The sequence below is a fragment of the Lepidochelys olivacea genome (assembly GCF_965140295.1).
Source record: "Lepidochelys olivacea isolate rLepOli2 genome assembly, chromosome: 3".
Classification (NCBI taxonomy): Eukaryota; Metazoa; Chordata; order Testudines; family Cheloniidae; genus Lepidochelys; species Lepidochelys olivacea.
The window spans coordinates 151,367,012-151,389,331 of NC_140413.1; the positions used below are offsets into that span (position 1 = coordinate 151,367,012).

General features: G+C 41.2%; 2 protein-coding genes across 2 annotated transcripts in view; one reads left to right on the forward strand and one right to left on the reverse strand.

Moving 5' to 3' along the window:
- Positions 1 to 844: 844 nt before the first annotated feature.
- Positions 845 to 17,421, reverse strand: GLO1 (glyoxalase I). Its single transcript, XM_084624648.1, has 6 exons — positions 17,139 to 17,421; positions 13,868 to 13,950; positions 11,346 to 11,486; positions 8,533 to 8,600; positions 7,228 to 7,317; positions 845 to 2,623 (listed from the first exon to the last, which is right to left on the reverse strand). The coding sequence occupies exons 1-6, from the start codon at positions 17,217 to 17,219 to the stop codon at positions 2,535 to 2,537; spliced, it is 552 nt and encodes a 183-aa protein (XP_084480774.1). The 5' UTR covers positions 17,220 to 17,421; the 3' UTR covers positions 845 to 2,534.
- A 3,847-nt stretch (positions 17,422 to 21,268) lies between these two features.
- The window catches only part of DNAH8 (dynein axonemal heavy chain 8), a 589,186-nt gene continuing 588,134 nt past the window's right edge, over positions 21,269 to 22,320 (forward strand). The window contains exon 1 of the mRNA XM_084624647.1: positions 21,269 to 21,621. The gene's annotated coding sequence lies outside the window, so the exon portion shown is untranslated. The remainder of the gene's footprint in view (positions 21,622 to 22,320) is intronic.

The following is a 22,320-nucleotide window of genomic DNA, read 5'->3' on the forward strand; positions in this document are numbered from 1 at the left end:
TTCTTCTGCTTTTCTCAAAACTGTTTCCATGTTGTTTCCTATGCTTGTTACACACTCAGGTCTACTCTGTCAAGACACTCCCATCATTTCAAATTCCTCCTAAAAACCTTCGGTGATGCCTACAAAATGTGAGGCAACAACTACAGGAAAACATGACAACCACCAAAACGTATTTATGCCCAAAATGACCAATGCTTCCTCTTATTGCTGTAACCCTTATCCTTTTTGGCTACATCCCATTTCAATTGTTTATTGAACACTCTCTTCCCAAAATGCATCAGCCCACTTCTAAAGTTATTTTGTGAGCTCTTCAAATCAGTGATATCTTTTTTAAGTGTGTAAAGTAGTTAGCACAATGATGGGTGCTGTAAAAAATAAAGAAGGGAGTTTCAATTAGCACAGGGGAGGGGTAGTAGGATTGTCTTTCCAAATCCTAAATACTTGTTCCCTATGTCAGAGTAATAAGCGTATGACATAAGATGAGGTTGCCTAAGATGCTTGAGCCCTAATGACTGTTTTTAAGAGTTCTCTCAGATTGCCCTTTCTGCATCTCTCAAAATTAATCTAGAGGATTTGCTTTAAACGTGAACTTTGTGGCCATTGAATTGTTTCCTGGTATAAGGATCTAAAAGTTAACCTGCATTTATTTTTGTGAATATTGTTGAGATTGAAAAGGTAGGCATAGGTACAGTGGCTTTAATAAAGGATATTTTGCTGCATTAAATTTATTACCTACCATCTTGGAATGGGTAAAAATTATTCCAGGCTATTAAAAACTGGGCACATCTATGTTAGGAGTCACATAGCAATTTATAATAGAATAAGTTCTTCCAGATCTGCTGTCTCAAGGACATGCTGTACTTTTTTTATTTTAATTATTTATTTTTGCACCAACAGGGCTTGTTCATGTTCTAACAAGATGAAGTGTAGCTTCTTTCCTCTGTTCCCCACCAGTCCCTGGACAATAATTTTCTATTAAAACTTCTAGACCCAGAAAAGTAAAAGTAATATACAATGTTATATTTCTTAAAGTCACCATTTCATTTTTGGCTCTTCTTACTGTCTCCCACAGTAGAAAGTCACCACACATCTCTGCTTATCTCTTATACAGCCCATAGTTACCATAGTAGCAGAGAATTGTAGAGAGGGATTTTGAAAGTTTTGCAGACACTTTATTTGGAAATAAATATTTTTATCTGAGGCCACAGGGCTATCCAATTTAACAGTCACATCACTCAGGGCTGTTCAGTCCCAACAGGAATTATAAAGTGCTTATAGAACGCACTAAATACCAAGATGGTTTTGTTATGGGTTTTGGGCAGGCAGGGGAATGGGACGGTAAAGTGAGTATTTCAGTGCTACTGAAACACTTTAACATGAAACTGGCTCCATGTAAGATTTATAAACTTAAAGCGTTTTCCTGTTATTTACAACTTCAGTGTAACTGCAACCACTATTTTTTAAAAGGCAGATAAAAAGTTGTCATAACAGCAGAGAGTCATGGTTTCACAAACTACTAGGATTTTAGTTAAACTCCTATATCAAATTGTAGCTTGATATAAAAGATGTTTTAAATACACTATATTTAGCAGCACCCCAGGCATCACACACAATCACAGATAAGTATATCTGCCAGCTCTCAGCCACTGAACAGGGAATCATGGCATTTTCAGCTACTCTTTAGTTGTAAGCTAATTGCTGCATAGCCCTTGATTTTTAGAATAGATGTTCAGATTCTGTGCTCTTAAGATGCCCACTCTTGAGATCACGTGATAAGTCTGCAAACTTCCTCTGCCTACTTGCAGTCAACAGTCAGAGCTGCTCAAATGCAACACAGACTGAACTCTCTCCGTTGGCCTCAATGTGGCACTGCCATTAAGTTTCTAGTCTCAAGCAGCTTGAGTACCTACAAGTTGCACCTGAAAGTCTACTGCTTACTGACATAACTAAATGTACACACAAAGGTCCCAATCCTGCTTCCATTGAAGTCCAAAGGAATTTTGCCACAGACTTCAGTGTAAGCAAGATGTGGCCCAAAAGACTAGTTTAAAGTGTTTTATCCCCTCTCCAAGTTTAACAAACAAAAAACCTGTCACAGGTGGTAGACCTACACGACGTAAGATACAGCAATCTTCCTACTCACATATCCCACCCCCAATATACCAGTTCTCAGGCTGGTTCAAACATAGCTATATTGTGCAGCCAAAATTTCACTAACTCAATCAGCCCCAAAGGGGAGAATATACTAATTTTTGCATAAATGGTGAATGTGCATGAGTGCATTTTCAGAACACAGATGGTATTATATTCTAATTAGAAACAGGAAGCAGTGGCATCACAAAAAAGAAAACAAAAGAAGAATACAAGGGGGAATTCAAGCAAGATGAGGTTTTAACAGGATTGGTAAAGAACTATTTGTGGGTGATGTTAATTTCTGTCAGTCAAGTATATGTCTCATGAATAGTAGAGTATGTTATATGTTTTCAGCCTCCTGGAGAAGGCTTGTACCCATTGTATAGTATGTTACTTTAAAACTAGATGAGGGTCACCATGTGGTTAGGATTCAAAATTTCAATCCAGTAGCCATCAGGATCCTGAATAAATGCAAGTCCTTTCATTTTACCTGCAATAAAAAGATACATATTTTTAGATATAGTTAAGAACAATCTTAATAGTCTTTAAAGATTAAGATGCATATTTTATACTGACAAGAATGACACAGATTTATGGTTTCAAGATTGCCTCGTGTCTTTGCGTGGCAGACAGAGCAGGCAGTTAAAATAATGTGTTCTAGATCATATTTCATCACCAACCGCGAGGATCCAGTTCAGACTTTTAAAGACAGTCAGGGAAGCAGTTTATATGATTAACTTGTGCTTTAAAACTATGGGACAGATAGTATTTGTGCAAGTTTGCTCATTATCATATCATACTTGACATAACTGAAGTGACACTATAACCCTGTCATGTTGTAGTTCAGCTTAACTGCAAAAGTTGGAACCAATGTTATAAAATTGCCATTCTAAAATTGCTTTTTGCTTCACTGCTATGTCATCAGAGGCCTTTTCCAACCTCCTATACAAACAATGAATGTAAAGTCCAAACACTAGCTCTTCCTGGTGGCTGTTGTATTTTTGTGCTTTTGTTTGTTAAAGCCAAAATTCAGCTCACGCTTTTTTCCCAGGCATGGCTGATCCTAGGGTTCCTCCCTGAGGACTATTCAACTCACATCTAGATTCTCCCTTCCCCACTTTCTTTCTGTCCAGGTGATGGTATTGAGTCACCTATCTCAAAGTGAACAGCACCCACTTAAACCTTTCCTAGCAGCACCAACACCTGCTAACAAGGCGGGACGCTTCAGGTAAATACTGCCAGCATGTTATGTACTTCATGATTTTTTTTAAATTTAAGTTTATCAGCAAAGACGTTTAATTGCCATTTGCTTTGACAGAGAAATTGACGAACTAGAAAAAAGGTTATATGAGGTCTCCTTTCAAACTCTTGCTCTTATACTATCTATCAGGGTATTTAAAAAGTTGATTCCCAGCCTCTGCACTAGGGTCACACATACCAATGCTAGTTCCAGCGAAAGAACCATAGGGCTTCAGTTACATCACTATGTGTGATTTCAGAAGATCTCTAGCACAGGTAGAGAGGGTCTATTTCTTCCTATGGTGAACAGAAAGTGGGGGTATCACAGAGACAATAGCGTGCTCTGTGATGTTACACTCCAATTCAGGTAGGAATCAGTGCTCCAAAAGGAGAGCCATTTTCTTCCCCTGTTGGAAAGATGCTATCATGACAAAGTTTTCATGAAAGGCAGTTACTGACAGGAGCAACTAATAGAAGACAGGGAAAGTGAGTTCTGTCTTGGAGCTGTGAGGTCCCTTCATACAGGAATAGGTTTGATAATACAGATTTTTCTTGGTTCCCTGCCAGATTTTTTTTTAAAGCCGATTATGCAATGAGATTCTCTCTCAATATAGACCCCAGAGGAATATTTTAACACTCTCTCCACTGCATGAAATATAAAAGATTATACAATTCAAAGGGAAAAAAATACCCCTCAATAGTCCTATTCTATACCACAATAACTAGAAGACTGCTTAGGTTAGTAATGGATAAAAACAAGTTTTCAGAGGATTTAACAGCAGTAAAAAGAAAAGAAAAACCATAACAGAAAGAGGAATACAGGTAATCCAATTTGGTTCTGTCTGCAGTTTTGGTTACACCAATAAGCAGAGGTAGGCACCACCACGTTGCACGACGAACACTTGACAAAATTACCGGATTTAGTGACAGACATTGGGGGTGGGGAGAATTATGTCATTCAATCATTCAACCCATAAAATAGCACACATAATTTTCCACACTGAAAAAATACAGTAACCTAGCTAGCTAATAAATAATAAATTCAACTCATAATTAATGAAAAAATGTGTGTATACAGTATGAGATTACTACATGAGAAATGAAAATGAGCTTGCTTTAGGATTTTACAAGGCACTTACATCATTTAAACACATGTGGTACCCTGAGTAATAATACTACTTCTTGCAAATCACATAAATAGGGAACCCATGGTCTCCTACCCTCACCTTATTGCAAAGGCACAGGGGTTATTGCTGCCCTAGGGCTGCAGAAAACCCTATGGGAAGAAGGGGATCAATTTATACAGAGGGCTGAAGGGGGAATAGGGGGACTCCCATAGTGCATTAATTAACACTTAATAAATATATAAATACATTACAGAGATAAGAACCTGGAGTGACAGGCTTAACTTTATGACAAGCTCCAGAGAAAGAAGACCCAGAGAGATTAATGGTAGGGGGAATCCTAGGGAGGCCAAAGGGGCTGATAGAGGGAGCGGACAGAACAAGGGTAGAGACAGAGTCACTGCTGGGTTGATCCAGGTCTTCTGGATCTCCCCTGTGGGTGGAAACACTGATAAATATCACTATAGGAGGGAACAACAGAATGGAATGCCCAGAAGAACAAATAACTTGAGGACAATTTCCTGAGGGGATCCTTACTCTTGCAGAGCTTTTCTAGCTCAGACATTTAAGCCTTGTCTACACTGCCACTTATAGCGCAGAAACTTTCTTCGCTCAGGGGTGTGAAATAACTGTAAAGTGCTGAAAAGTGGCAGTGTAGACACTGCTACAGTGTTGGGAGCTGTGCTCCCAGCACTGGTAGCTATTCCCCTTGTGGAGGTGGTTTTATTACAGCGCTGGGAGAGCATTAACGTCGGCTGTGTAGACATTCCCTTACATTTCCACATAGGGTGGTTTGGCCCACAGAAATAAAAATCTGCACATCTTCCATGTGTTTTTAGACCAATGGAGGGAAAAAAAACAAAAAAAAAAAACAGTGACTACAATTCAAGTGTCTTTTAAAATTGCCGATGAAACTGAGTTAACAAAATAAATGAGTTTATAAACAAGAAAATATACTTCAAGTGAAAAAACTGTAAATGGACTTCTTTGCAACGAAACTGTAAGTTTTCTTACAGGAAAAGCCACAAACTGTCTGGAAAGGAAGAGCAGATTGAATTACTTGCCTCAGTGAAGTTAAATTCTCAAACAGAGAATTGTTGTGCCTGTGATGACGACAACCAACCGGGGCTTGCTCACCTGCGGCTTCCCCTCGGAGGTGCGGCCAGGCAGGTCTGCCTCTGCAACTCAGGCACAGCTCCCATTGGCCACTATGGCCAATAGGCTGGGAGCCTCCCAGCCAATGGGCTTGCGGTGGGGGGGGGGGGGGCAAAAGGGGAGATTGTAGGGAGCTCGGGAGCAGGGGGCAGAAGAGCTGTCTCTGGAGGTACAAAGGGGGGGTCTCAGGGTTGTGTGGGTCTCTGTGGGGTGGGGGAGGAGTGATGGAGGGAGCCAGCTGCAGCCCAGGTCTGCTCTGCCGGCGGGGAGGCAGAGGGTGTTGCTTTCGCCCATCCAGGAAGTCCCCTCTGTACTCAGTGCCAGCCCCGGGGTGCCCATTGCTGCTCCTTCCCCCACCCAGACTCCATTTGTCTGTCCCCACAACCCCCCAGATATTATATATGTGTGTGTGAGAAAGAGAGACAGACAGACAGACAGACAGACTGCTGCTGCTTTCTTTCTCTCTCTCTCTCTCCCTCCATCTCTGCCCAGGGGCCAGGGCTGAGCTGCTGCCTGCGGCTCTCCCTTGCCCTCCTTTCTGTGGAGGCGCAGCCAGGCAGCTCTGGGAGCCAGGGAGGGGGGACGCAGGCAGTGTGAGCCGCCCTGCCTCTGCAGAGACTCTCTTCCAGAGTCATTACAATCCACTTCCCCTGCAAGGCTGCTGTTGGAGGAAGATCAGACCCAACTCCAGGTACCTCCCCTGGCTGCAGGAAGCACCAGGGCTGCTGTCTTCCGAGCCCAGCTCGGAAGGCAACACAGAAGTGACTGTGGAAATCTTGCAACCCCCCTACAACAACTTTATGACCCCCTTTTGGGTTGGAACCCTCACGGTTACACCACCATGAAATTTCAGATGTAAACACCTAAAACCATGAAATTGACTATTATAAAAATCCTATGACCGTGAAATTGATCAAAATGGACCATGAATTTGGTAGGGCCCTAATTATCTAGAATTGATACAGCAGAAAGTAACCAGAATGATACAACGAGTAAAGTTTTTTTATTTAAAAAGAGGACAGAGATAGCACATTTGTATCCTTTGGAAGAAAAGACAATTAAGAGGGGACTGTTAGGGTTGCTATGTATGACAAGTTGCGGAACCTTCCCAATTTTGATGGATAGATTATTTCGTTAGGCTTTTGGGATGTTAAAATGAAACAACACAGATGTTACATGTGAATTTGGCACATAGGACAAATGTTCCCCAATCATATGATTGCTGCCATATGAAATTCTATATGGAATAGAAGAGATAACACAACATGGTCAATTGAAGTAGCAACAAAAGTGCACAAACTTTAGCCATAGATAGCTGACCAGATTTCCAGAAGTTACTCTGGGGAAGGCCAAATATAAGTTTTTCCTAGTGTATAAAAGAGAGAAACTTTGATTGGCTCTAGCAAAACCTGAGGATGATGAATGAATTCAAGAAGTCACAGCAGCTATTAAAAACCTATATCACCTAGCCTCCTCCCCTAATAATACATGAAAGAAAGATGAAGTCACAGTTTACTAGGGAAAAAAATCATCAAGAATCAAATCATATTGATAAGATGACTTGGTGAAGACTTACCATCATCTGGTCTCTTCACAAATTTCACTCCCAGCTCTTCAAACCTCTTACAAGCTGCAGCTACATCAGGGACTGCAATTCCAATGTGACCTGTGCAACAGAGTAAGCAGAGGCAGAATACACAGTGCATAAATGAGCAAAAATTACAACAAATGGATTGTTGTTACAGTACCAAAATATGACAAGCACTTTACCCTATGCAAAGAGCTTCCAAGTTAGCTCATCTAAAATGCATCTAAATGTGTTAAAATAATTTACTCAAGGAAAGCCCTGTTTTAGTTTCTGGAAAAAAAAATCTATTAAGGGTACTATCATTTTTGGCATTTTTATCTTCTCCCAGTAACCTAGCTGTTTCATAGGGTCTCAAAAGTTAAAACGTTTTGAAGAATACTCTAGTGACACAGTGATATACACAATAGAATCAGAGTTGAAGAAAAATGAAATTGAAAGGTAAAGGCAAAAGTGTTCATAAAAAACAGTAAGTCCAAGTATCAGGAAGTTTTCTGTATTTACAAAATAGGGTAAGAATTTAAACACTAATATTGTGTTTATAAAGGCAAGTACACTAATCACTTGTTCCCAGGTTCAGGGATCAGTTCAGAAACTCCAAATATCAAATTAAATAGTCTAGTCTAAAAAATGTATTTGATAAATCGTACCAGTGACCTTTCAGACATTCAGAATATCCAGTCACAGAATTCCTCTGCACGTCAGGGCCAAATTTTGCTCTCACCCATATATCTGAGCGAAACTCAATCTTATATTTTAAAAAATTGAATGTTCTTCTAATTACACACAAAGTTCCAACCAAGATCCAAGTTCATGTTCTTTAGCTAAGTCTCAACACTGGGAGCAACCAGAGATAAAATATTATTTTTACTATCTTTTACTAAAATCTTAATGTTAAAATGTCTATCAGAAACAATGATAAAATTGACTCTTAAAGCAAGTGTATGTACAAACTACAACTGTGGCTTATTATTCTTAAGACAATATATTTACCCACAAGTTCTTATTCCTAATTTTCAAGGGTCTGTATATCGGAAAAACAGAGGTAAAAGTCCAGATTTCAAAATCTCTTCAAGTTTCCAAAATGAGTACTTTTTACTTAAACTAATCCACAATGCTAAGTCACTTCATCCACATAACAAAGTAGTAGAACTCTTCCAATAACCTGTACACTTAACTTATGGCTCTATTTTACATATGAACATTTTCTCAATTCAGTGGTCTAACGACTTAGAGACAATCAGACTCTGAAAAGAAGAAAAATGACTGCAGTGCGTAACTTTCTCTAAAACATACCAAATCCCCGAGGATCTGAATTGCCATTGTGGTAAGACTGATTCTCATCATTTTCAGTGCCCCAATTACTATGAGAGAAAGGGAAAAACATAATTAATATAAAAGGAAGAGCAGCATGCTGTTTAAAAAAAAATTCTGAGAAGAATCAAAGAATATTTAGAAATATATGGCATTACCCACAGCCAAGAATACATGATAGTCTAGATCCCTACAGTTCAGGGACAGCTGTCCTCATTCATAGAATAATGCCTATCAGAACATTCTCCCAAAGTTACAGCATTTAGATACTACAGAAATGGATTAATTCAAAATGCATCTATAGATGGAACTCTGAATGCAATTTCCCCGTGTTTGGAATTTGAACATTGTTTGCAGAAGGATAACTTATATTTCCATGTTCTCATTGTGATAATTTAAAATGTTCTCTTTTGCCTCATCTACAAGCCACTTTACACCGCCGCAACTTTCTCGTACAGGGGTGTGAAAAAACACCTCCTCAGCACTGCAAGTTTCAGTGCTGTAAAGTGGCAGTATAGACAGTGCACCAGCCTTGGGAGCTGTGCTCCCAGCGCTATTCCCCTCATGGAGGTGGGGTGTTATTTTTTTCGTTTAGTTTAAAACAAAAAACAAAAACAAAAAAACAGAAAACAAAAACCAGAGCTCTCTCCCAGTGCTGATGCCCCGACTACACAGCCATGTTAAAGCGCTGCCACAGCAGCACTTCAGCATTGCTAGTGAAGACATACCCTAAGATAATTTTTTTGGAGTTTGTGCAATATATGGACTCACACATAGGAACTAAAAATTTTATTAAAGTTAATGTTTAAAATCAAATTTACACAAGTTAAGGGGGAAGGTACTGTACATCTGGGGTCGGGCTTGGGTTATGGGGCATTGCAAGTATCGGTTACAAGGTTCATGAGGTACAAACATATCACATAAATCCAGATTGGGGTGTGGGAGTTTTTAAAAGCGTCAGTGGATAAATGGGCTGGGGTACGCCACCCATGGAATGTATTAAGAGTCCAAATCAGTACTGGTGTAGAGAATAAGTACATGGGTGGGGTACATCCCTTGATTCATCAGGGAAGGAAGGGGTTATTTCCCTGGCTGCCATTCATGGTTACTCAACCTGGTACTGGTGGTGTCCTGTGACGTGTTCTGTGTAGATGTCTCTGGACCACTACACTCATATCAAATAGTATTATATTAATTTAATTATGGTTGTGCCTGAAGACTCCAATCAGAGTTGGGGCCCCATTATATTAAAGTCTGACCAAACACACATTAAGAAACAGATCCTGTACCAAAGAGCTAAACAGTCATAATAGGCAATTCAACAGATGGAAATGGAGAAACAATAATATAAGAGGTCATACAATTATTCAGCTCTCATTTGCAAATCTTGTGGCTTAATACAAATATAAGCTGTAGGATGTTTTATAAGTGTTAACCTTTCACTAATTTTCATTCTATTTCTTCTGGCTCATTGAAACTGAATTCCTGACTGCTTCCTATTACTGAATTTCCCATCTTTCATTGTTATTAGGCAACACTCCTGCCAAGAACACTTAAATATATTAAATCCCTTTGCCCTGCCCTCTCTCCACCATTCAACCATAGGCTACCCTCAGTCACTTTTCCAGAGTCATTACAATCCACTCTCCCAGAATAAAATCCCTTCCCTAGCACATGTTTGCAAATTGTTAATGATGTCATAGGTTGGCAGTAACAGTTCTGGGACTTTGAAGGTGTATTCCCTACACTAGGAGGCAGGCAGACTGAGCCAAGCTTGCTTCCCCACTACTGCTGTGGCTCTAGCTGTGTCTGGATTCTGCTCCTCTCAAGGATTCAGGCTCAACTCTGGAAGGGTTGGGATGGGGCTCTAACCTCATATAGATTAGGAAGAGGGGGTGTTGCAGGGGTCAGCTCTCAGCTATTCACTGGGTGTGGAGGGAAGAGGGACCTGAAATAGCACAACGGGGGAGCACAAATTTGTTTTATTAAGTTTGTGTACTGGTCTATTTGGGAGGTTCTCTATGTCTCTACATAAGTTATCATAGCACCTATCATTACCAGCTGTCAAAACATTTAGGATACATTTTATTTCCATGTCAAAACACATGGTGGCACACTGACAAAATAGTCACTCTGTGTAACAATTGAGACTTCAAGCAAATTTCTCCCATCGCTGTAGTATTACATGATAAAGTGACATTAAAAGAGCCACATGCACTCAAAAAACAAAGACAAAATAATTTTACGTCCCTCTTCTATACCACTTTTAATCCATCAGTCTCAAAGTACTCTATACAGTGAAAACTTAAATAGACTTTTCTAAGGTCACACAGTGAGTTAATAGCAGTGCTGGGGATAGAATCCAGATTGGACTCCCAACTGTATCCTCAGTCCAGTACACCACAACTGCCTCATAGCTGTTCTCTAAAATTCCTTTTCTAGTACACTGGACCCCTTCATCTTCCTTTTCACTGCTCTCCCTTAATTAACGTTTTCCTCAGGAAGCAGTTTCCCCCTCCTTTATGCTATGTTGGGGCTAGTGAATATTGAGGAAAAGCACAGTTCTACTTGTTCAGGTATCCAGCATCCATCTACTTGTCATTTCCAGCATCCAAGCCATACTTTTATGATGATATAAAAGAGGAAGTATTTTTCCACATTACGTTAATTGTACACAACCATGATCAGATAAAACAAAATACAATAATATAACCTAGTGCAAAGCACACAGTTGTAACTAATATCCATTAAATATAAGCAGAAGTGAACTGTAAAAAGCTGGAGTTAACACTTACTGTGTTAGTTCAAGTGTAGCCTTTCTAGAGAAAGTCCAAGCTGTTCTCTCTTTTGTATCTTTTGGGATATCATTTTTATCTTCATAAGCGAAAAAATAAAGTGAAAATTTCATAGTGGGAAAGTCACATTTTTGGAGCAATCTAAAAGGCAACAATTTTAAAAACAAGAGAGTCATAATTGATGGCATTTTTAAAGTTGCAACTAGACTGCAAGTCAACTAAAAAAAAAATACCACAACAAACAAACAAACCAACCCACTTTCTCCCTTTAGAGAATTATGACTATTCTCTTCCCTGCCCTCCCACAGCCCCACAAAGGTGGTTCAGTTTTCAAATGTATGTCATGGAAATATTCTTGAGAGCTATATTCATGAACATGTTTGGAAAATAATCAATTTAAAAAAACCAACTTATGAACCTCTGAAAACTAGTAACTGTAGGTACACTAGAATAAAAATCTCAAGTCTGAGACTGGTATTCAATGCCTTGTGCATGAGAGTTTCCATAAGGGTGCTTATGTCCATCTTCCTTATTTATTTTTTTCACCGAAGACTTAACAGGCAATAAACTAGTAAGAGTATTTATTTTTTAAAACTCAATACAATTAATCTGTTGAACTCATTGCCACAAGATATCACTGAGGCCAGTGCATAGCAGAATTAAAAAAAAAAGAAAAAAAAACCCCACACCCAACAATAACATACATTTAGATGGATGAGAACGTTCACACTTACATTAGACAGGATAGAAAGATAGAAAAACAACAGGATACAGAACCTTCATATTTCATGGAACAAGCCAGCTGCTAGATGCCTTGGGTTAGGAAAGCCTGCCCATAAAGGAAGCTTTGTTTCTTTATTGGCAGTTACAGATATTCATGCACAGTCCTCTGAGGTATTTGGTATTAGCTATTGTCAGACACAGAATACTGTACTAGGTATAGACTACTAGTCTAATCTGGTATGGCATTTCCTGTGAAAATCCATTAGCTTCAAGAAAATAAATCAAGGTTTGTACTCAGAGAATCCATAATCAATTTTATTTGCCTTCCAGCAATAAAGATGTTTTAATGTCTCACTTTTCATACAATACAAAAAAAGCAGTATAGGAAATACCTGACTCAGTATGCCTGTTCACGTCTGTGATTCAATCTTTTTCAGCCAACACTAAATCTCCTCCAAGGAGACATAGGTCACTCAGACCAATATATACTCTGTTTCAATCACTTCTCACTAAGTAACAAATACAGTTTATATGAAATAGCTCAGTCAGAGATATTCATTCACTTCTCATTTCTGATTAAACCCACTGCTTCTTGAACCTTTCACTCATGAAAATATTTGGAAAATATTTTCCTTATTAACTTTAGATGGTGCTTTTTCATAGGTCAGAATGTTTCAGATCTGCCAGAACTTTGTTTCAGGGCCCTTCTGCTGTGCTTGATGTTTGAAATGAATTTTAAGCACAAACAGAATGCCACTGCAGGGCACTAGCCTCCCAGCAACATTCCCCACATGAGTGGGCTGGGATGCCTACCACCTTCTGGGGCAAACACCTAAGAGCCGAGAACACTAGAAAGCTAGGGCAGACAGAGCAGCCCTAGAAATCTTTTAATAGTCCTAAGACTTCAGCTTCTTGTTTATCCTTCAATTAAGTCAGAGTATCGTGCTTAGGACAGAATTTTATTACTAAGAAAATTACTGCAATATCACAATTTCTGTATGATTATTTAACTGCAGCATCAGAGAGGAGAAAGCCTGTAAGCTTTTATATAAGCAGACTTAGCAGAATTCAATTTTTATTTTTTAAAAATAATTTTGGTGGATAATATGAAGGTTTGTTTTAAAGTTCCGGGCCTACCCCATATTTATAGATTTAAATGTTCAGAGTTGTGGGAACTAATGGGGCAGAATCACAAAATGACAGAGTCATATAATAATTAATGATAGTTGATGCTGAGATTCAAAAAAGTTAAATCTGTTTTAACTATTTGTTTTAACCATTAAAACAAATAGTTAACATCACCTGTTAATATACAATAAAATAAAATATACAAACAAAAACAAATCCTTAAATCAAACTCTAATAAAAGTTTCCAAGCAGAATTTTTCTTACTTTGCTCATCTAAATTTCGATTAACATAGACGGAAATATTTTTTCCTCAGTTTGTGAGCATACAGTGAAATTGACATTTACCAACAAAAATCTAATCCTTCCAAGCCTATATATAAGCAAACAACTTTGGCAATTAGCAAAACTAGCAACAAAAAGCTGATAATTTTCCCAGTATAACATTTGATTTAAAACTATTTTGATTTCACCTTTTTGAATTTAAAATGTAAGAGTACTATAGAAATCCTCAATCACGAAGATTAAGTCAAGTGAGTCACCAAATTGGGCACTAGCTGATTAACATGAACCAGGCTGAATCATCAGACTTAAATGCCAAGGTTTGCTTTTCAGATGAATGGATCATTAAAATATATTTAAGACAAATCTTATCTCATGCAATTTTTACTCACGTCATTCCAAGAACTCTTGTATAAAAATCCAGTGACTTCTTAGGATCTTTTATTCGTAACATTGTCTGCTGCAACAGAAAATCCTAGAGAAAAATTATAGTAGTTATGCTACTCAGGAAAGCACATTAAGATGCCAATACAAATACATGAAGTTGGGCTTTTATTGTGAATCAATAATTTAGAAGGATATTGTTAAGATCAGTAGGACCAAAAAGTTATAAACATAAATACATACATGGTATGTCTATAAGTCTATTGCCCTGACCCTGCAAACACCTACAGGGCCTACATAATTATTGATAAAAGATATTAGTCTGTAAAGTGCTTTGCAAATTTACAGTACTGTGCAAAGTAATTGCAAAAAGAAAAGGGAGTACTTGTGGCACCTTAGAGACTAACCAATTTATTTGAGCATAAGCTTTCGTGAGCTACAGCTCACTTCATCGGATGCATACTGTGGAAAGTGTAGAAGATCTTTTTATACACACAAAGCATGAAAAAATACCTCCCCCCACCCCACTCTCCTGCTGGAGTGGTGCTGGTGCAGGAGAGTGAGGTGGGGGGAGGTATTTTTTCATGCTTTGTGTGTATAAAAAGATCTTCTACACTTTCCACAGTATGCATCCGATGAAGTGAGCTGTAGCTCACGAAAGCTTATGCTCAAATAAATTGGTTAGTCTCTAAGGTGCCACAAGTACTCCCTTTTCTTCTGGCGTATACCGACTAAAATGGCTGTTACTCTGAAACCTGCGAAGTAATTGTTTTCCCTCACCAATGATAAATGCTTTGGTATTTTGTTACTTAAATTAAAAACCAAAAAAAGCTAACATACTTTATCTTTGTTTCCATCCCTTTACACATAGTTACTCCATTTGAACCACTCTTGGGGGGCTCAAACTACACCTCTAGATGTATACCTCTTTAAACAGAACATAAGGACAGAAGGGACCATCAGATCATCTAGTATGACCACCTTTATATCACAGGCCATTAAATTTCACCCCGATAATCCTATATTATGCTCTAAAACAGGGATGGGCAAACTATGGCCTGCAGGCCGGATCCAGCCATCAGGGCTCTGGATCTGGCCCGCAGGATTGCCACCCCTGTGGCACCACCGGAAGGCACCACATCCCTCCAGGAGCAGGGGGGAAGGGGGGAGAGAGGAAAGGGGCAGAGGGCTCCGTGCACTGCCCTCGCCTATAGGCACCGCCCCCTGCCCTCGCCTATAGGCACCGCCCCCCCATTGGCTGGGAAAGGGGAACCGCAGCCAATGGGAGCTTACGGGCAGGTACCCACAGGTGAGGGCAGTGCGCGGAACCCTCTACCCTCCCCCAACCCCGCTTTCCCCAGGGGCCGCAGGGACATGGTGCCAGCTGCTTCCAGGAGCAGCACGTAGCCAGGGCGGGCAGACAGGCAGGGAGCCTACCCTGGCCCCGGTGCACGCTACTGCCACCCTGGAGCCCACACCCCAAACGCCTCCTGCACCACAGCCCCCTGCCGTGAACCCCCTGCCGCACCCCAACCCCCTGCCCTGAGCCCCCTGACACTCCTACCCCCTGACCTGAGCCCCCTCGTACACCCTGCACAACTCCTCCACCCAAATCCCTTGCCCTGAGCCTCTTCCTGTACACTGCACCACCTCCCACACCCCAAACTCCTGCCCCAGCCCTACATTCATGGTCCTGCATGCCATTTTCCCACCCAGGTGTGGCCCTCGGGCCAAAAAATTTGCCTACCCCCGCCCTAAGACTTCAGTTAGACCAAAGCATTTCAGTCCACAAGAGATTTAACTGTTGCATGCCCCAGACATAGAACAAGAGAGGCTAAGGTACCACCAGTGCCTAAAGCCCTTGCAATAGCACAGAATTTATTAGGTGAGATATGCTCAGATGATCCCACCAGATGAACCATGACCCATTCTACAGAGGAAGGGGGAGGGGGTGGAACCCCAAACCAAGTACCTGCCAATCTGACCTGGGAGAAAATTTCCTCCTGACCCCAAATCTTGTGATTCTCTGTACCACTTCAGTGGCCTGGTACATTCTATCCCGTTGTCTCTCCAACTGGGACCAATCTCTGATGCTTCAGGGAAAGGTGGCAAAGGGGATCAAAAATCCTTCCTGATCTCTGCAGATGACCACTCAAAGCTCTGAAGCATGAGCTTTAATGTCTGGATAACATAGCAATACCCAGATCCAGCATTTTTCTGTCTCCCTCGGACTCCGTTCTTGCCTCTTAATGCTACTGAGTAGATTGCTTCTTTTTTTTTCCTCTCAATTTCTTCTAATTTGCCAATGCTTTATTTTAAATGTGTTGTCATCAGGCCACAAGGAAATTTCAGTTATTTTGTGGCCATAAGAATTCACTTTTTGATGTAAAATGGAAACAGTCCTTGGGAGTCTAGCCCTAACAAATAATTTACAAGATAAAATTCCATATCAAGAATGGTTCAAATATTATTGCATAGTCCCCTCCAAAACAAGGCAATCATGTAAAACTAGTCTATGGAGTTTTCTCCAGCCAATCCTTTTTCAGAATAAAAGATCCTGTGAAGTACTGTGCTAAACTGCAACAAAGATCTAAAAAGGAGTTTGTCCTAACTTTTACTCAAGGTCCCCCCGCCCCCCCCGTGATTCAAATGCAGCACACTAAGAATATTTGAGCCTTTCTACATCTGATCCTGTTGCTTTGCTATCAGAACTGATTTATCATTATTACTGGCTGCAATTATAAGCTTTAAAATGGGAAGCCGATCCTTTCCGCACTGTCCTTGAGATAAGAAAAGTGACAGGGACCCACGTCTAAAAAGAGAAAGAAAAAAAAGTAAAAAAAAAAAAAAAGTAAAATCGGATAGATTTTTCTGTCAAATGGCTCCGATCCAGCCCCCGAGAAAAGTTTACACCAGCCTTGTTAAACGCAGTGGGTATCAAGGATCGAAGAGTCCCTCTAACAGTGTGCGGGAGACGCCGTCCAACTGTATGCAGACTTAGTTACTCAACTACAGAGAAATCCAGGTGAGAGGGGAAACCACCATTGGGGCTGCATAAGGAGATCCTCCCCTTGCCCCATTAGGTAAGGGCGCCACAGGAATCTGCACTCTCCCGCTGCTCCCTTGAGCGTCTCAGAGGCCAGACTCCCTGTCTCGCTCACTGCACGTTCCCCACTCCCCCTATCACTTCACCTTCCTCGTTACCACGTTCTTCCTAATCCCCTATCTCCCCAGATTGCCTCTTTCATCAGCAGCTTCCTCCCCCAGTCCCCCGCTTACCCTGGTACTGGGATCCGGGTTGGAGCAGACGTGGTAGGCTGCTTCGTCGCTGAGGCCGCTGAGCTCCGGCTGTTCCGACATGTTGGAATTAGAATTGCTGAGCAAGGACTCGGGGCGATTAAGAAACGTATCTGTTACTACAAACACAACGCACGGGGCGTTTTCTCATCAGCAGCCTCTACCAGAGTAAGAAACAGAGGAGCGTCCCAGCCAGTCACTGCAACCATTGCAAATTAGGCACGTCAGGATGATGTAATATTTCCATGAGGGTTGTCTCTGACTCTCTCTTACTACAATTCCCAGCATGCAATGTTTAATTTGCGATTAAACCACCTGAATCAGTCCACTTAAACAAAACAGCAAGTCCCACCTTTCAGTGCTTCGTAGTCGTGTAGCTAATACCGAACCGGGATATGCAATGCTACACTGAATAGAGTCTATTTATATATTGCACAATACATATGTGGAAGAGCTGCACAACCTTTATGGCAGAAGAGAAAGATATGGCAGAAATCAAGATATTTGTCACTGTCCAAAATACCAAGGAGCGTGAGAAAGATATGTCCTCAAACTGTCAGATAGTATCGGGGTTAGCAACGTGTCCGTGATAAAAATTTTGAAGTCCATGGTAATTTTTCAAAAAATTTAATGACTGAATGATATAACCCCCTCCAATGTCCGTCACTGAGTATTGTAATTTTGTCAAGTGTATTGCACAACATGGTGGTGCTGAGCCCTGGATACTATAAATGATTGTCTATCTAATAAGGAAGAAATCAATCTATATTTAATTCAGGGAGAAAGACAGCAATTTTCATGTGGTCCTCCCTGTTAAATGCTTCAGCAGGACCAATACCATCAATGTGGCCACTGAATGCCACTCAAGCACCTCGCAGTCTAAAAAGCAAGAAGTATCTAAAGCAACTCGGGGAGGAAAGAGAGCATATGAAGCATTATGCTATTTAGTGACCTACCACCAAATAAGAATTGGACAATACTACAAAAGTGACACATGATACAAAATTCCAAGCAATAATGCAAGACCCTTTTCCAGGAAAGTGTTTTGTGTGTTCTATCTGTCTCTGAAAGACAACTCTCAGATTTCTTTTCACACATCAGTTGGCTGCCCAGATAGCGAGTGTGAAAAATCGGGACGGGGGTGGGGAGTAACAGGAGCCTATATCAGAAAAAGCCCCAAATATCAGGACTGTCCCTATAAAATTGGGCCATCTGGTCACCCTACATGTCAGTGCCTGTATATAGTAGCTTGTTATGACAATAAACATTTGATTTGGAAATGATAGATTCCAGCATGATGGAACATAGTCTAGCCTAGAATTTGTGACTGGAGTTACCACTGTTGTTAGTTGTCCAACACAACAAACTTGTTTCTCATTAAATAATAAACTTGAGGAATCATGATTTATCAGCATATCAAGATGCAACATAAATTGTTGTTCTAAAATGTCATCATATTGAGTCAAAATGTCATCACATATCTGAAAAGGATATTTCATGGAATCTGAAAATGGTTAAAAATAGGACAAAGTAGGTTGCATTTTAGAACTCTATGAATAATATTTAACCTATGGGAACTGCTAGTTTTGTCTTGCCATAGATTGTGGATTTGGGAGAAGTTAAATATTAATGAAGTGAAGAGAAAGTAGAGAGAAACAACCACAACTTTTTTTCTCAAACTGATAGAGAACAAAAGGAAAGCCAAATATTGCACTAGCAGGTAGAACAAAGGCATACTGAAAATCAGTTGAAATTAGAAATGTTGCTCCCTTAACAAACAAACAAACAAACAAAACAAAAAACAGATTACCATATATCTTCCTGCAAAATATTGTAACAGAACAATTAAAGTTCACAGAGTGTAAATTTGTAATGTATGTATATTTTTATTGCAGAAGTTTCCAAGTCACAAGAGAGCTACCATCCAGTGGTACAATCCTTTTACTGTATGAGTGTTACAGAATATATGCAGAGCATGAAGAAAAATTACAATCTTTATATAACACAAAGTTTGAATATCACTTAAAAATATCCTCATTTTGTCCTGCATATGAATGTAGGCCCCAAACCTGCAAACACTCATGCATGAGCTTAACTTTACTATCATGAAAAATTCCTCTGACTTATATGGGACTATTCAGGGTAGTAAAGTTAAGCATGTGTGTAAGCATTTGCTGGACTGGGGTTGCAGAGTATAGTTCATCTGTCTTATCTTGTTATTAAATAAGTGGGAGGAATGGCCCTGCTTCCTTGCCTTTCCTAATTATTGGCAATGCAAAGAATATTATTCAAAACAGATAAGTGAATTAAAAAAAAATAAGGCCATAAGAGCAAAATTGAAAGACAAAATAATTTGTTATGATACAGGTTGCAAATATATATAAATTAAAGAGGAAAAATAAAATGAAACTGTATTAAAAAATTTGAAACCTAGGAAATGTCAAGTTGAGGCAAAATTTAAAAAACAAACAGATACAAAAATTGGAAAGTACTGTTAAGGTATCCCAAGCATTCCATGTTGTGTATTAGATGGGTACCATATTTCCCTACTTTGCTTTAGATAGTTGCCCTGTTTCTCTGACAGGCTTTAGTGGGTGTGCTAGACAGAGGCCATTCTGTGCAGGTGTGCCAGAAAGAGGCAAGAGCAGCAGGAACTTTGTCTCTACTGTCTAGTATACTTGCATAGGGGACAGCCTTAATGTGGCTGCCACCACTTCAGAAACTGGGCATGTCTATACTGCCACGCACTGCAGTGTATGAATAGCAGTGTGCACCAAAGTGCTGTACTATAACTCGCCCCATGTGGATAATGTGGGCATGAGCTGAAAGATCCCTAGTTCACTATATGGTGCTGCTTGCACAGATTTTATTGCAGGTGTGAAGCCCTAGTTAGTTTCCTTTGCTTCATATAGCAGTCAAGGAAAGAAAAATATGATTAAAATAGGAAAAAGTGATTTTAAATCCACAAAAACTGACTGGGGACTCATGAGCAAGCATAGTACTTGAAAGTACTTTTGACTAATATTTTAAAATTGATTTCAAGTTGACAACGGTCCTTTAATGTTGTTTAGGGACCACTGTTTGACTTCAGGCTTGGGACAAAATGTATGGCTATAGTTAGAATATTTTTGATTTATTTATTAAGCACTGTTACCTTTGATATTCGTACATCACTTTCTGATCTTTGGGTAGGAGGTAGTCCATAAATATTCTTATTTTAAATTATTGTTTTTGGGCCAGACCAGGCCTTAGAGGGCATGTGGAGAGGATGGACCCTACATAATTAAAGGATACCAGGAATGTGAGGGTGCGGTGGTGCTGCACTAAAAAATTGCAGGCAGAGGAACTATATGATTAAAGCTTACTGCCCTGATTCTGCTTCCTTCCAAAAGTTAGGGAAAGGATCTCTGCAAACCTCTCTATACAAGAGCTGTGAGTGGGATCTAAAGAAGAAGCATGTTGTGTATGATTTTGCCTGGGGATATAGCTCATACCACATGCCCTATTCCCTCTGTGGGCAGAAACACTAAACAGGGGTGGGAGGAGGTATTGTTTCATATTCTCTGTGTATATATAAAGTCTGCTGCAGTTTCCACGATATGCATCTGAGGAAGTGAGCTGTAGCTCACGAAAGCTTATGCTCTAATAAATTGGTTAGTCTCTAAGGTGCCACAAGTCCTCCTTTTCTTTTTACTAAACAGGGAGAGACTGTGGAGTATAGTAGGTCACAATACAGGAAAGCAGTAATGCTGCCTTTGCAATGGCTGTGAAAGTTGCACCTGAGCATTTACCCCTTGGGCAGAATTTGGTCCATCAAATGTGCACATTTCTGGTGGTTAATTAAAGAGGGATCATTCAACTTGACAACAGAACAAGTCAGAAAATCGGTTGGCTAATGAAACCTGGCCCTGGGCACATGCAACAGGGGATCTAACCCTGAGACAGTGGAGCACCTACAGGCACAGCAGGAGTTTTCCTCATGGGAAGAGAGGGCTTCTAAGGCTACAGGGGCCATGGTTAGGGAGCAAGTTAGGGGGACGGACAGTGACCTGGCTGGGGCGGAGTTGTGGGAAGGGGTCAGTGGCAGAAAATGAGCTGTTCAGAGACCAGGTACCAGGCCCTAGTGCGACAAGTTAGGGCGCTGTGGATCGCCAAGCGGGGTGGCATCAGAGACAGCAGAGCAGCCGCACGCGCCTGCAGCGTGGCTCCCACCCCCCACGTTGGGGCCGGGCCGCGCGAAGACTGCTTGGCTGGGTCGCGCGCCAACGAGTCTCTCCATAACGGTCTGGTCAGCGGTTGCGACCTCCCCACCCCCTTCCATGTACCCTTCCGCAGCGCTGTCTAGTCCCGGCGCTCGAGCCTGGGAGCAGCGGCAGCATCTTTGGGTTTCGGAAGGTGGAGGGATCCGACGGAACTCATTTCTCTCTCGTCTTGGGAGGGAAACCGTCGGCGCTTGGCTGAGCAGGTGAGTGTCCCGTTTCTCTCGAGAGGTCCGGCAAGCTGCTCGGTACAGGGCCGAGCCAGGTCAGTGAAGGGGGTGGCCTGCGGTGGGGGAGGAGAGGCCGTCACCCACCTGCTCCTCCAGAAGGAGGCGCAAGAGACCGGACACCTCCTGAAAGCAAAAGGAGAGAAAGTTAAGAGCCAGACATACCCTCCCTCCAGAAACCGGCCACCCTCAGTGCCCGGCCCAGGAGGGAGAATGTGAGACCGACAGCCGGAGGCCGCAAGAGACGCCGTTGTCTGTACGCATCACACTCAAACACAGAGTCTGGTCTGGGCGTGGTGGACGAGGCTGAGGCGCCCGCCCGCTTCTAATATTTGGGCTAGACAGCAAAGCCAACCGTTTTCCCCGGGGAAGGCGGAGAGCGCTTCCGCTCCCCTCAGAAGGTGGGGAAAACTAAAGAGAGCCCAACCGAGCTGCAGGGATGAGGGAAAAGGGAGACCCCGACTCCCCCATTGACGGGAGGGGGCCTCCAAGGGGCGGGGAGGAGAGAAACCAACGCATTCGTCTCCGTAGCAATAGAGGGGCCGGCACTCCCTCTAGTTTTAAGGTAGGGAGGGAGTGGATGAAATCCTGTCTCCATTGAAGTCGTCAGGGTTTTGCCACTGAGGTCAGTTGGCCAAGATTTCACCAACTTCCCCAGCCCTGTGGGGAGGGAGGCGC

What these genes read in the sequence shown, in the direction of transcription:
- GLO1 (XM_084624648.1), bottom strand. Translation starts at nt 17,219, where the DNA reads ATGTCGGAACAGCCGGAGCTCAGCGGCCTCAGCGACGAAGCAGCCTAC. An exon ending in ACCCGGATCCCAGTACCAGG is followed by an intron (nt 13,951 to 17,138) that starts GTAAGCGGGGGA and finishes ATTTTTCTCTAG; the next exon opens with GATTTTCTGTTGCAGCAGAC. An exon ending in ACAAGAGTTCTTGGAATGAC is followed by an intron (nt 11,487 to 13,867) that starts GTGAGTAAAAAT and finishes GTTGCCTTTTAG; the next exon opens with ATTGCTCCAAAAATGTGACT.